General features: G+C 37.0%; 1 protein-coding gene across 2 annotated transcripts; it reads left to right on the top strand.

Annotated features, from left to right (window-relative positions):
- Positions 1-1304: 1304 nt before the first annotated feature.
- On the top strand, positions 1305-14347 carry IL1A (interleukin 1 alpha). 2 transcript variants are annotated; one of them, XM_007525480.2, is made up of 6 exons: positions 1305-1355; positions 3989-4037; positions 6108-6330; positions 7708-7875; positions 9885-10006; positions 13160-14347. In XM_007525480.2, exons 1-6 carry the CDS (start codon positions 1309-1311, stop codon positions 13358-13360), a joined length of 810 nt encoding a protein of 269 aa, XP_007525542.1. In that variant the 5' UTR covers positions 1305-1308; the 3' UTR covers positions 13361-14347. The 2 variants fall into 2 exon arrangements, with proteins under 2 accessions (XP_007525542.1, XP_060044568.1); XM_060188585.1 differs by lacking the exon at positions 7708-7875.
- Positions 14348-14513: the final 166 nt, after the last annotated feature.

The raw sequence follows: 14513 nt of genomic DNA, 5'->3' as shown, positions 1-14513 counted from the left end.
TATGATTGAATGCCATTTTTCTCTCTCCTACCCAGCCCTAACAAGAAATTTACCACCTGGTATGGTGATTTATTTCTATTCAAGCAATTCTCCCTCTTCAGAAGAAAATGGGTCATGGTCTCTTTAGTGCCAAAGGTTGCCATATACTCCATAGACTCATATTCAGTCCTGGGGTACAACTAACAAATTAAATCAAAAATCAAACTATAGTTCCTAATTCCCCCCCAACTTTAGCCATCAAAACTTTGATTTTAGAAGTTATTTCCCCCTCTCCTTCCCCCACCATATATTTTTAGAAACTTGGCAAGTTTCCTGCTCTTCTTCCCTTTTTCTAAGACTACATATTTGTTAATTATTTAGAGAAAAGCAACAACTTAATAAAACAAATCATAAACTCTTGAAATATCTGAAAACAATATTAGCAAGTATTATTTGTGTGCAAGGTTGAATGAATACATATATATATATATATATATATATATATATATATATATATATATATATATATATATATCTAAAGAGACTACCTCAGTAAACGTAAATTCCCATGACGCAATCACAGCCACGCCTACTCCTGAGAACACAAAAGGCAAAGCCGAGAAGGAGTCATTTCATTGGAGCTTCAGTCGACAAAGGTATCGTGCTGATCACATCTTTGGCTTTTAAAATATTTTTTGTTTTCCTCCTTAGCTGTTATTTCTCAAGCTGTCTTCTTTAAAGTTTCTTCCTTCCTTTCTTATCCCTCCCTGGTTTGATATGTAAGTTGGAATCATAGTTAAGATTTCAGAAACTGATTTTTCTTTTTCTTTTTCTTTTTCTTTTTCTTTTTTTTTTTATGAACTGAAGAGACAGGAGTTGGTTTCATATAAGAGCATTAGTTTCTGCCTCCAAGTCTTCCCTTGGGAGGGACTTCTACTACCAAAAACTATTAGAAGAAAACTGGAAAAGTGTTGCCTCTCCCTTGTATATGTTTAAATGAAATACCTCAAACTTATACAAACTTTCACTTAACATCTACTATGTGCAGTGCATTGGGTTGGGCTCTTAAGAGATGCAAAAATTAATAAGACAGACTCTAGAAATAGAGGAAAGAGGTGCATATAGAATTTAAGAATTAATAATAGAATTTAAATTGAATTAATTTTAATTTAATTTCTATTTAAGGGTGTGAGAGGATAGGGAAGTTGCTGAGTATAGTTTAAGTCATTCAGTTTCTCAAAAAGCACAAAGGTGGTTACCCTTTCAAGAATTTGGTTCAGAAGCAAGCTGGACTAATAACCACTGGTATTCTCTCTTACAGAAAGCAAGATGGCCAAAGTTCCTGACCTATTTGAAGACCTGAAGAACTGTTACAGGTAGGAAACTGATTCTATCACTTGTTACATAATGAGGGGATCAGGCAAGACTCATTAGAATCTAGTCAGAAGTTACAGTGACCAGCATGGGACCTGGCTGACAGAAGTAACAGAGATATTTTCTACCTCTGAAACCTGAGAAGGTTCACTGAAAACCCAGGAAAACTGAGCACCTACAAGTTAAATTGAGCTGGCACTGACAATCACTTTAGAAAAACTTTTTTTTCTTTTTTAAATATTTTTTTAAATTTCTTTATTGGGGAATTAATGTTTTACATTCGACAGTAAATACAATAGTTTGTACATGCATAACATTCCCCAGTTTCCCATTTAACAATACAACCCCCACTATGTCATTTATCATCCTTCATGCACCTGTATTGTCCCCACCCACCCACCCCAGAGTCTTTTACTTTGGTGCAATAAGCCAATTCCATTCCAGGTTCTACTTGTGTTTTCTTTTCTGATCTTGTTTTTCAACTTCTGCCTGAGAGTGAGATCATCCCATTTTCATCCTTCTGTTTCTGACTTATTTCACTCAACATGATTTTTTCAAGGTCCATCCAAGATCGGCTGAAAATGGTGAAGTCACCATTTTTTACAGCTGAGTAGTGTTCCATTGTGTATATATACCACAACTTGCTCAGCCACTCATCTGTTGTTGGACACCTGGGTTGCTTCCAGGTTTTGGCTATTACACATTGTGCTGCCAAGAACATATGTGTACACAGATCTTTTTGGATGGCTGTGTTGGGTTCCTTAGGATATATCCCCAGGAGAGGAATTGCAGGGTCATAGGGTAGGTCCATGTCTAGACTTCTGAGAGTTCTCCAGACTGTTCTCCACAGAAATTGGACCAATTTACGTTCCCACCAGCAGTGCAGGAGGGTTCCTTTGACCCCACACCCTCTGCAGCATTTGCTGCTGTTACCTTTTCTGATGCATGACATTCTCACAGGAGTGAAGTGTAGAAAAACTATTTTTAAGGTCTGCTGAGTCCTACTAAATTTCAACAGCTACTTACACACAGCCTGAATCAGGTTCATAGGCTCATAGAGAGACATATTTTAGGTAGGAGCTGAGTAGTAGCATACCTGGTTGAGCATGCACTGTACCATGAACAAGGACCTGGGTTCAAGCCTCTGCTCCCCACCTGCAGAAAGGACACTTTATAAGTGGTGAAGCAAGTCTACAGGTGTCTGCATTTCTCTCTCCCTCTCTAAATTCCCCTCCCTCTCCCCTTTTCAATTTTCCTCTGTCCTGTCAAATAAAATAGAAATAAAAATAAATAGGTTTTAGTGGAATGTGTGAAAGGGAAATTATTCTCAGGAAAATTTATTGATCTCAGTCTGAAAAATAGCATTCATTGCTCCACAGCAATTTGAGAATGCTAGGCTTATGAGAAAGGTAAATGATTAAAAATAATAATAAAATGAAATTGCAGAACACTTTTAAAAACCATGGTCTTCCCTTTACCTAACAATATAACTAGCACAAAGTAGGCTACCAAAATGTGACCTGGATATTCAGCTAACTATAATTTACAAGGTCTATTTTAGTAAATACATATACATAATGTTTAATATATGATCGATTTGGTTTAAATTAGAATAAAATGCAACAAAAGTATCTCTAAACATTTTCCCCTGAAATTGAGTTACAACTCTCCTAATGGGCTCATTTTTTTTTCTATTAGTGATTTAATATTAATTTACAAAATTATAAAATAATAGGAGTATAGGGACTTGGGCAGTAGCACAGCGGGTTAAGCGCACGTAGCGAAAAGCACAAGGACCCGTGTAACCATCCCGGTTCAAGCCCACGACTCCCCACCTGCAGGGGAGTCTCTTCACAGGCAGTGAAAGAGGTCTGCAGGTGTCTGTCTTTCTCTCCTCCTCTCTGTCTTCTGCAGGTGTCTATCTTTCTCTCCTCCTCTCTGTCTTCCCCTCCTCTCTCCATTTCTCTCTGTCCTATTAACAATGACGACATCAAATAACAACAACAATAAAAAATAACAAGAGCAACAAAAGGGAAAATAAATTTTAAAAAATAATAATGAGTATAATTCCACACTTTTCCCACCACCAGAGTCCAGTGTCCCCATTCCCTCCATTGGAAACTTCAGTAGTTATCCCAAAATCACAGATATGGGTTGACTATTATATCTATAAATAAATATATATATACACATATATATTCCCCCCATGGCCCTGCCTTCTTTTCCTAAGTCACACCTACACTCCTTCTGAGTGTCCTTCCTTTTTCCCCTTTCTTTCTCAGGGTCCTGAAGGAATTGGGGTTCAGAGCTCTTTAGTCATCTCCTAACATTTTCTCTGGCTTCTATAATTGCTTCTCCACTAGACATGGATGTTGGCAGGTCAATCCATACTCCCAGTGTTATTACCATTTTTATAAAATATAAGTAAAGTTCAACACCTGTCCTGGTGATTAATAATTCCCAATCAATGATATAAATTATTGTATATATATATGTCTTTAAATTTCAAAGATGACAATAATGGTGTTTGTGTGTGTGTGTGTGTGTGTGTGTGTGTGTGTGTATCAATTATTAGTCAAAACAGTAACTGGTGATAAAACAGCAGAATCACCTTCCCATCCTCTTGTTTTAACAGTGAAGATGAAGTCTACAGTTCAGAAGTTGATCATATTTCTCTGAATCAGGTAAGCAACTATTTTTTACTGTTGCTGTAGTTATTATTGTTGTTATTGATGTCGTCATTGTTAGATAGGACAGAGAGAAATGGAGAGAGGAGACGACAGAGGGGAGAGAGAAAGATAGACACCTGCAGACCTGCTTCACCACTTTTGAAGCTACTCCTCTGCAGGTGGGGATCCAGGGGCTCGAACCAGGATCCTTACGCCGGAGCAACTATAGTCTTTCTATTCTTAAGTAATAGTTTCTCTACCAGAAGAAAATAGAAATATCTTAAATCCTGGGGGTCAGGCGGTGGCACATCTGGTTAAGCACACATAGTACAAAATGCCAGGACCCTGGTTCAAGCTCAGGCTTCCCACTTGCATGGAGGCTGCTTCACAAGTGATAAAGAAGGGCTGCAGGTCTCCCTCTCCCTCTCTATATCTTTCTTTTTTTTTTTATCAAAGTATTGATCCAGTCTGGTGTGTGGTGATGTGGGGGACTGAACCTGAGACTTTGGAGTCTCAGGCATGAAATTCTCTTTGCATAACCATTATGCTATCTATCCCTGCCCTTCTCTCTCCCCCTCTATCTCCCCTTCCCCTCTCAATTTCTCTCTGTCCTATCCAATAAAACAAAAACAAAAAGATAGCTTAAATCCTGTATGTTTTTACCTACCCTCACTAGAATTCTAGAGACATGCATTCTCTATACAAATTGTTGATTGACATTCTTCCTGCCTATTAACTTTTCTCAGAACAGAGGAGACCATTCCTGAAATTCCAGAAAATAGAATCTCCTTGGTCAGATTATATCAAAATGATAATTGTGCCATCATGAAATTGTGCCAGCTCTTTCTAGCTGCTTCATTCAGGTTGTAACTTCTAATGTGACAGGTTGTGGTCATCTTCTCTGCATCAGCACCAGGAGTTAGAAATAGCCTGCCAGACATAAATAATTCTCTAAACCCTTGAAGCTCTGATAAAGGAAATCAGCCATATGAAACGAGAAATCAGTAACCACTCACCAAGTTGTGTTCTCTTACTAGAAGTTTACAAATAGTTATATAAGTGTTGTGTTGCTTTTTTTTTTTTTTTTTGTACTGGCTTTTAAAGCTGTACTGGGAGAAAGTACCACAGTAGCCTACCAGAAACCTGAGGTCTCTTCGGTCACAGTTTTAGTCTGAGCAGTGTTCTGGTCTCTCTGTCTCTGTCTCTGTCTCTGTCTCTCTCTCTCTCCTGAAAACAAATTTTTAAAAAAACTTTTAAAAATACTATTTCTAAGGGGGCCACATGGTAGCTCAACACATATGGCACAAAGTGCAAGGACCAGTGTAATGATTGCAGTTCAAGGCCCTGGCTCCCACCTGCAAGGAGAGTCGCTTCATAAACGGTGAAGCAGGTCTGCAGGTGTCTATCTTTCTCACTTCCTCTCTCGATTTCTCTCTGTCCTATCCAACAACAGCAACAGCAGTGGCAATAATTACAAAAACAACAAGGGCAACAAAATGGGGAAAATGGCCTCCAGAAGCAGTGGATTTGTAGTGTGGGCACTAAGCCCCAGCAATAACCCTGGAGATATATATATATATATATATACACATATATTCCTTCTAAAGGATTGATTCTAAAATATTTCAGCACTGGCAAATAGATGTTTAAATCTAACTGGAAGATTATCATTCACTTAAGGTCACTTGTAAACCTGTTTCAACATCTCATATTTGAGTCTGCAGATAGACAACTATGATTTTTCAAGAGATAGCATGCTTTAAGAGAACTTCTAAAAAGAAAGAAGAGAGGGAAAGAAAAAGGGAGGGGTTAAGGAGGGAGAGATGGAAAGAAAGTTGAAAAAGGGTGGAAGGAAGGAAAGGAGTGAGGTGAGACCCTGGGAGTCAGGGCAGTAATGAGAGATGTAAAGGTAGAAAGAAGGGAGAAGGTATAGGGAGAGAAGGACAAGGGAAGGCAGGACTGATAAAAGATGGGTCACTTGAGATAAAAAGAGAAAGCCTTCTAACCAGATTCTACAGAAGGAGTCTCATCTGATAGCTACAAACAGTCTCTCAGTTTCTTTCTTTTTATTTTTTTTTCTCACAGAAATCTTTCTATCATGCAACCTATGAGCCATTTCATGAAAAATCTATGGATAATTTTATGTCTCTGAGTACCTTTGAAATTTCTAAGACATCCAACCATACCTTCAAAGAGAGTACACTGATGGTGGCAGCCAGTGGGAAGATTCTGAAGAAGAGAAGGTTCAGTTTAAATCAGTTCCTCACTGATGATGACCTGGAAGCCATTGCCAATGATCCAGAAGAAGGTAAGGGATCCAGTATAGCAACTTCCTTGTTTTCCATTTTAAATAAATGGAGACAATAGGGAATAAGGGAAAATAAAGCCTAGAATCAGAGTGATAAGAAAGAATGCATGCATTAGTCTCATAAGTATAATGAAGGAAAATAAATGTTTTTCTTTCTCTAGTGGAGAGGAAGTAGAAGTGACCTGAGTCTAAAATACTTACTGATAGGCTCATTTCTTGAGCATAACATAAAGATTATGTGGCTTTTGCCTTTCTGCAGAAAGCAATTATGTAATGCTTAGTGGGTGACCACTTACCAGCCCACACAGCAACTCTATATCCTTAGGTAACTTACTTAATTAACCTCTGGTGCTCAGTTTCTTCCACTATACCATGGATATGATCAGAGATCCTACTTGAAAGGACTACATGAATCATTTTCATAAACATCCAGAAGAGAACAACACATGCACACAACTAGCTGATGTTAGTCATTATTCTGGTTGGTACTACTACTACTACCTTTTCAGTACTACCAACAACTACTAACTTAATAAATACTGCATTGATTCTAAACTTTGCAACTCTTCATTTTTTCATTTTACATATAAGGAAACTAAGCTCAATGAGAAAGTAAACTGTACCAATTCACATGGCGTATAAGCAGGAGAGTCTCAAACCAAATTCATTTCTGACTATAACAATCACTATTTTTCTCCCATGTCTTTACTATATATTATTCTAATTAAACATAAATCCAACATTTAAGGTACCAGCTTAGCTCTAATATATGTTCACCTAGAAAAATAGAAAATAAAAGAAATAAAATTTAAAACTCTCTCAGAGATTACCACTGACAGAACTATGGCACATTCCTTATTCTTTTGCATACATATATACATACACATGAGCAAATATATGCACCATTATTAGGATACCATATACAATTTTATGCCCAGTTTTTTTTTAATTTAGTAATTCATCAAGGGCACTCTGGGAGCTAGGGAGACAACATAAAGGCTGTACAAAAATGCTTTCATGCTTAAGACTCCAAGGCTCCAAGTTAATCCCCAGCACCATCATAAACTGAAACTGAGCAATCCTCTGGTTTAAAAAAAAAAGTTAAGAGCCAGCATAGTGGTTATACATAAAGACCTCTATGCCTGAAGCACCAAAGGGTCCAGGTTCAAACTCCAATACCACCAGAAACCAGAGTTTAGCAGTGTTCTGGAAAAACAAAAACAAAAAACTAGAGTGTTAGATTTTTACTATTATCAATAATGCAGCAATGAACATCTGCATCAACTAATCAGCAAGTCTGTCACAATTGATGTCTTTAGACTAGACCATTTGTATTTGAACCATAACACTAATCTGGACTTGTGATAATGGTTTTAGAAATCATCAAGCCCAAGTCAGTATCTTACAACTTGAAAAGCAATGAGAAATACAACTTTCAGAGAACCATAAAACATCAATTCAATCTGATTGACGCCCTCAATCAAAGTATAATTCAAGTTCATCCATACCTCAGTACTGCCGCATTACAGAATATGGATGATGCAGGTAAATGGCCAATTCCACTGTTCTTTTCTCCCCGCCCCTCCACTGCCTTATTTGAAGTTTTTTGCTTTCAAAGAATAAACTTCTATAGATTCCTAACTGCACAGTTCTTTTAGAATAAGATGGAACCCACCACCACAGTAAAAATCCTAGGTAAAGACAGAAACTTCAGTCAAATCTGAAAGCTCAACCAAACTAACTGTCTCTTAGCCTTTGTGAGAACAATGTGAGGAAGAAGCAGACATAGAGCTTTGGTAGTGGGAATGGTATGAAACTATACCCTGAAATTTTACAGTTTTGTAGACTGCTCTCAAATTACTAATAAAAATAATTAATTAATTAAATGCTATCTAAGTTTCTCAAAATCTGGAAGCTCCACAAAAAAAAAAAAAAGTTTCCTATCTTTGAGAACACTAAGTGTAGTATGGAACTTTCTGATGTATTCTTTCCTTCAGTTCTCTCAGATATTTTTATTTTCAATTTTAAATGAAAAGGCACTAAGTCTCAAAAATAATAAATACCTTACTGAAATTTATCCAGAAGCCAGTCAGAGTCAATCATTCTCCATTAAAAAGCCCACCAATCAAACCTATGAATAAACCCAAATTAAAATCATTATCTTTAGTATAACAACTTAGTATCTTAAAATATAGTTGTTAGGTAAAAGTCAGTAAACTAAAAAATATATTCTGATTGGACATACTTTGGTTAACATGTTTTCCATTCTATGACATCACAATTTTTTACTAGTGATTTTATATTGATTTACAAAATTATGAGACATAGGGTATAATTCCACACCTTTCCTACCACCAGAGTTCTGCTTCCCCATTCCCTCCATTGGAAACTGCAGTAGTTATCCCAAGATCACAGATGAGTTGACTATTGTTTCTATAACTATCTATAGGTATTTCCCCTTTTTTTTCCTATGGTTCTGCCTTCTCTTCCTTTCTAAGTCACACCTACACTTATTTCTATTTCTGAATGTCCTCCCTTTTTTCCTCTTATCTCTGGTTCCTGATGGAATTGGGGTTCAGAGCCCTCTGGTCATCTTCCCCTAACATTTCTCCCCATCTGGGGATATGGACCTGCATTCTTTCGCAAAAGGTTGGAGTTCTGGCTTCTGTAATTGCTTCTCTACTGGGTATGGGCATTGACAGGTCTATCCATACTTCCTCATCACAAATTATTTTTGCTCTATTTTCTTATTTAAGATTATTTCACAATTTTCCTACATATTGACATAGTACATGTATCCGTACTTTTTAATGACACCAAAACATGCAATCATATTGCTCTGCTTGTCTCTCTAAATCACTCTATACAAATATATCTGTGTATAAAGGCTGTTTCTTTGGATTGTATCCCATAAAAGGAGCTCCTGGGTTTCTAAATATAATCTCACAGTTCTTATTATTATTCTCTAAGGAAAAATGAACTACTTTTTTCTATCTCTAGCAGTGCATAAGTATATTAGCTTCCCTAAGCTCCTCTATTTTAGGTCATGATATTATGACCTCAGAATTGCAGGGTCTTATCCCAAGCATTCAATCAACATAAGTTCCAAAGACATTAACCAACTATTTTCCTGCTTGATGATGTGGCAGACATTGTAAAGATACCAAGATGAATAAAAGTTCATTCCTGGGAGTCAGGCTGTAGCGCAGCTGGTTAAACACACATGGCACCAAGCGCAAGGACCAGCGTTAAGGATCCCACCTGCAGGGGAGTCGTTTCACAAGAGGTGAAGCAGATCTGCAGGTGTCTATCTCTCTTTCCCCTCTCTGTCTTCCCCTCCTCTCTCCATTTCTCTCTGTCCTATCTAACAATGATGACATCAATAACAACAACAATAATAAATACAACAATAAGGGCAACAAAAGGGAATAAATAAATAAAATCCCATTCCTTGTACTTACACCATAGTTGGGGAACACACACACACTACTCATATAGTTGACTTGATACAAATACCATGAATTTACTTTATTTTGGACTTTTTTTTTTTCCAGTGAAATTTGACATGGGTTCTTATACATCAAATGATGATTCTAAACGTCCAGTGACTCTACGGATCTCCGAAACTCAACTATTTGTGAGCACTCAAAATGAAGATGAGCCTGTAATGCTAAAGGTCAGTTCTTCTCATTCTTCAACATATCTTCATTTTATATCATTATAAATTATCACTATCTGAGTAGTACACAACTCTTCTTCCACAAGCCTACTCACCTCTACACCCAATCCCACTTCTCATCTATACCTAGAAGCAATTCATAGCAGCATCTGTGAGAATAACTTAGAAATCACAAGAGTAAATAAGAGATAAATTGCCTTCTTCCTTCAATTTTCTTTCACTTCCCAACCCTATTTCACTCCCAACCTATGGCATCTATTTATTTCTTTGATCTTTGATTTTTACTGATGTCTACTATCTAACCTCTATGATAGTAGGAATTAAGACAGTGGTGCTTGCCTTCAAGAAACTCAACTAATGCAACTGAGATTATAGAGAGCCAATTACCTGTCAATGAGCACAAAGTCAAAAGTTATCAGACTAAACTGTAATCCTCTCCTCATTAATTACAGCATTATTCCTCAACCTAGTCCCATCTCTACTACTTTTCCCCTCAAAGGCACAGATATACTATATGCATACCCACTGTAGCCTCAGATATTTTCTCCACTGATAAGCAGATAATGTTTATTTAATAAATGTACAATTCAGACCCCCTCTCCCTAGTTAGAATTTATGTAAGCACATATGTTTCTCTTTCTGGGTCAAATGAGATGGAAATGATGACTTCAGAGGAGGACAGTAGCTTCATTTATTAATTCAATTGGCAAGAGTTATTTATTGAGGGATTTCTATTTTTCAAACACAGTACCAGCAGCTATGTGGACAGTGGTGAGCCAAATAATATGGTCTTCTGGAGAGCAGAATAATACACAAGCCAAACATCAGTAAAAAAAAATATATATGCAAGACGGTAAACCAGGTGGTAAAGCAGCTGCTAGAACACACATTACCATGAGCAAGAATCTAAGTTCAAGCCCCCAGTCCCCACCTGCAGGCAGGTGAGGGAGAAGAAGCTTTATGAGCAGTGAAGCAATGCTGTTGGTGCCTCTTTTCCAGCAATATGGTCTCTTCTCTTTCATTCTCAATTTTCTCTCAGTCTCTGTCAAATAAAATGAAAAGTAGGGGGCTGGGTGGTGGCTCACCTTGTTGAGCACATCTTACAGTGCACAAGGACCTGGGTTCAAACCCCTGGTCACCACCTGCAGGAGGAAAGCTTTGCAAGTGGTGAAGCAGTGCTGCAGGTTTCTCTCTACCTCTCTATCCCTTCCTTTCTCTCAATTTCTGGCTCTCTCTATCCAATAAATAAATAAAGATAATTAAAAAAATTTAAAGAAAAGTTATATAAAAAACAAAAGAAAGGAAGGAAGAAAGGAAAGTAGGTAGGTAGGTAGGCAGATAGGTGGAGGGAGGAAAGAGGGAAGGAAGGGGGAAAAGAAAAAAAAAAAAAAGACTTATCAGGAGAGGTGGATTTGTGCTGGCATCAAGCCCCAACAATAATCCTGGTGGCAATTAAAAATAAATAAATAAATAAATAAATAAATGGTGTTGAAAATAAACCTGATGTGGATATGGAGAAACAGAGAAAGATCCTATGTAGATGGAGTAAGAAGGGCAGAAGATGCTTTGAGATAAAAGCTATTGATAGGAGAGAGCATGCTATGCAAACATGAGGGGTAATGAGCATTCTAACAGAAGAAACTGAGTATATATTTGAATATTCAGAAGCTTAAAGGCCAGCTTCAAAGCACAGAAGACACTAAAAGAGCTCGAAAACAGTAGGAGGAGAAGAAAGATAAAATTAGTGTTTGCAGATGTTTGTATTTGAATTTCATTTGGGGTACTGAAACCACAACCTTTCCATTTAAAGGGTTTCAAACAAGAAAATATCCTCCCAGAGTTGGGGGGGGGGGGTTGTGTGGAAATGTACCCCTCTTATCCTATAGTCTTGTTAATATTTCCATTTTATAAATAAAAAAAAATTTTTTAAAGGAAGTATCCTCCCTTCATTTATATTTTCATTCTGCTTTGTCCATTGCCTTCCTTCTGATCTAGTCTCTATTTTTGAAATCAGGATACTTCTGTTATAACTATAGTCATGGGGTAGTGAGTGATGAGACAGGCAGACGTAGACAGAAAAAAACAGCTCTATTTTAGAGATGGAACCAACAGGAGAAAGGAGGGAAACTCCACTTATTGAGGTGGAAGAAATTAGAAGAGAGATGGGCTTGGAACATCAAATTCTTGTTGATAATGAAACTACAAGGAAATCTCAAAAGGGTTTTTAGTAACTTTAGATTTACAATGAGTAGAAGCATCTCAAGTTGGAATTTGAATTTTATTTTTCCATTAAAGTATTGTTAGGTTCTGGTCATAACACAAGAAAGTCTAAAGAGATCATGATTGCCAAAACTGTATTAAAAGAATTTAGCTGCCGTTATCTTTGAAAAAGGTGTGTGTGTGTGTGTGTGTGTGTGTGTGTGTGTGTGTGTGTGTGTGTGTGTGTGTGGTGTGTGTGTGTGGTGTGTGTGGTGTGTGTGTGTGTGTGTGTGTGTGTGTGTGTGTGTGTGTGTGTGTATGTATGTAAGCTAGATGTAGGCTTTGGTAAACTCTCAATTGTTAGCTTAAGTATGGAGACAAGCATTTCTAAATGCTCAGTTATTTTCCCAAATTAAAAATTTTCACACTTAGAAGTCAAAATGTTTAAGAGTTGTTAGTGCTCAGATTTGACACAAAATGCCTGAGGCCTATGTTGAAGAGAGGATAAGAATAATGTTTTATTCCTACTTCACAGTGTTATTGGCAATATTTGTGACTAATGTGGATTGATTTATAGCCAACTAAAGAAATCAACTAAGTCAAATAGAGAATGGCCTCTACACCTAATAGTCATATAATAAATGCTTACTGAATGAACAAATGAAGAATCCATATCATGATATTACAGTCATAGTTCAAAATGCCATTCTTATGAGGGTCTAAATACCAAGGGAAGGGTGGGAGTATATAACATAATGCTCATGCAAAGCAACTATCATGTTGAGGCTCCAAAGTCCCAGGTTCAATCCCCCGCACCACCATAAGCCAGAGTTGAACAGTGCTCTGATAAAATAAATACATAAATAAATAAATACCAAGGGATTAAATTTTGATTTTTTTTTGTTCTAGCATCTTCTTGTTTCCTAATACATCTCTGTTTCCTTTAAATAGGAAGTGCCTAAGACTCCAAAGATTATCCAAGATGAGACCAACCTCCTTTTCTTCTGGGAAGTAACCGGCAGTAAGCACTACTTCAGATCAGTCGCCCACCCTACATTGTTTATTGCCACAAAGCCAGACAAACATGTGCATTTGGCTAGTGGGCCACCTTCTATCACTGACTTAAGGATTCAAGATTCAGTCTTGACTTAGAATTCTACTTACTTGTTAAGTGTTGGCAGTCAGTATGTACCATGTACATGAAGCAGTCAAGTTCTTTGTCATTTGCTGAGCATGTGCTGAGCTTTTGTAATTCTAAATGAATGTTTACTCAGTAAGTGAGCAAGCAAGGTCTAGAGGGATAGACACTAACATTTAATATTGTTTGTTATTTAAAAAGCACCCTGTACTTTGCAGTATACCAATCATTTTAATTATTATTCTTCATTAGTAATCTTGGGAAGGTCAGGATTACTTTCTATGGCTACCAAGAAAAAGTCTACTCATATTACAGATGGGTCAAGTGAAGCATAAATAAACTAAGGAATGAGGAACTGTACACTCAAGACCTCATGCCAACTGCTTGTGTTTGACTTATTGGTAGACCTTTGACCAAACACTTTAAGTCTCTAGGACTCCATTTGATTGTCTTCAAGATGGAGAAAATTATATTTATATCCCTCCTGCCCCCATAATATTATATACCAACAAGTAGCATCATTTTAGTGAAGTACTTCTTGGAGTTGAGACAAATATTAAATGCTATTTTAATGTATTTATGTTTATTTATAAATATTTAATATATAATCCTAACATATTACTTTATTTATGATAATTTCTTTTTTGTTGTTGTAGTAGTAGTTATTATTGTTGTTATTGATGTCACTTTTGTTAGATAGGACAAAAAAATGCAGAGGGGAGGAGAAGACAGAGAGGGGGAGAGAAAGATAGACACTTGCAGACCTGCTTCACTGCTTGTGAAGTGACTCCCCTGCAGGTGGGGTGCTAGCAACTTGAACCAAGTTACTTACACCAGTCTTTGCGCTTGGTGCTACATGTGCTACTGCCCAACTCCCTGTTTATGACAATTTCTTTGATTCTCTAAGAGTGATAGAGTATACTAAACAATAGTAGGCAATGTTTTTCAGGCTGAATAAGTTTGATTTAGTTACACTAAAAGCATTAGTCTAAGTCATGCTTTTTCTACCATGGTTGTTGTCAAAGTTCATCTAATTTAGTGTGGCTTGACAGGTGAAACTGAATGACATAGAATACTAAAGGATGTTTAAAGACTGAGAGACTGACCAGTTATTAATTCAAACAAACAAAATACTATACATTTATTGTCATAGTTATAGACTCTAAG

Source organism: Erinaceus europaeus, chromosome 3 (genome assembly GCF_950295315.1).
Source record: "Erinaceus europaeus chromosome 3, mEriEur2.1, whole genome shotgun sequence".
Taxonomy (NCBI): Eukaryota; Metazoa; Chordata; class Mammalia; order Eulipotyphla; family Erinaceidae; genus Erinaceus; species Erinaceus europaeus.
This window is presented reverse-complemented; position numbering and strand designations above follow the sequence as displayed.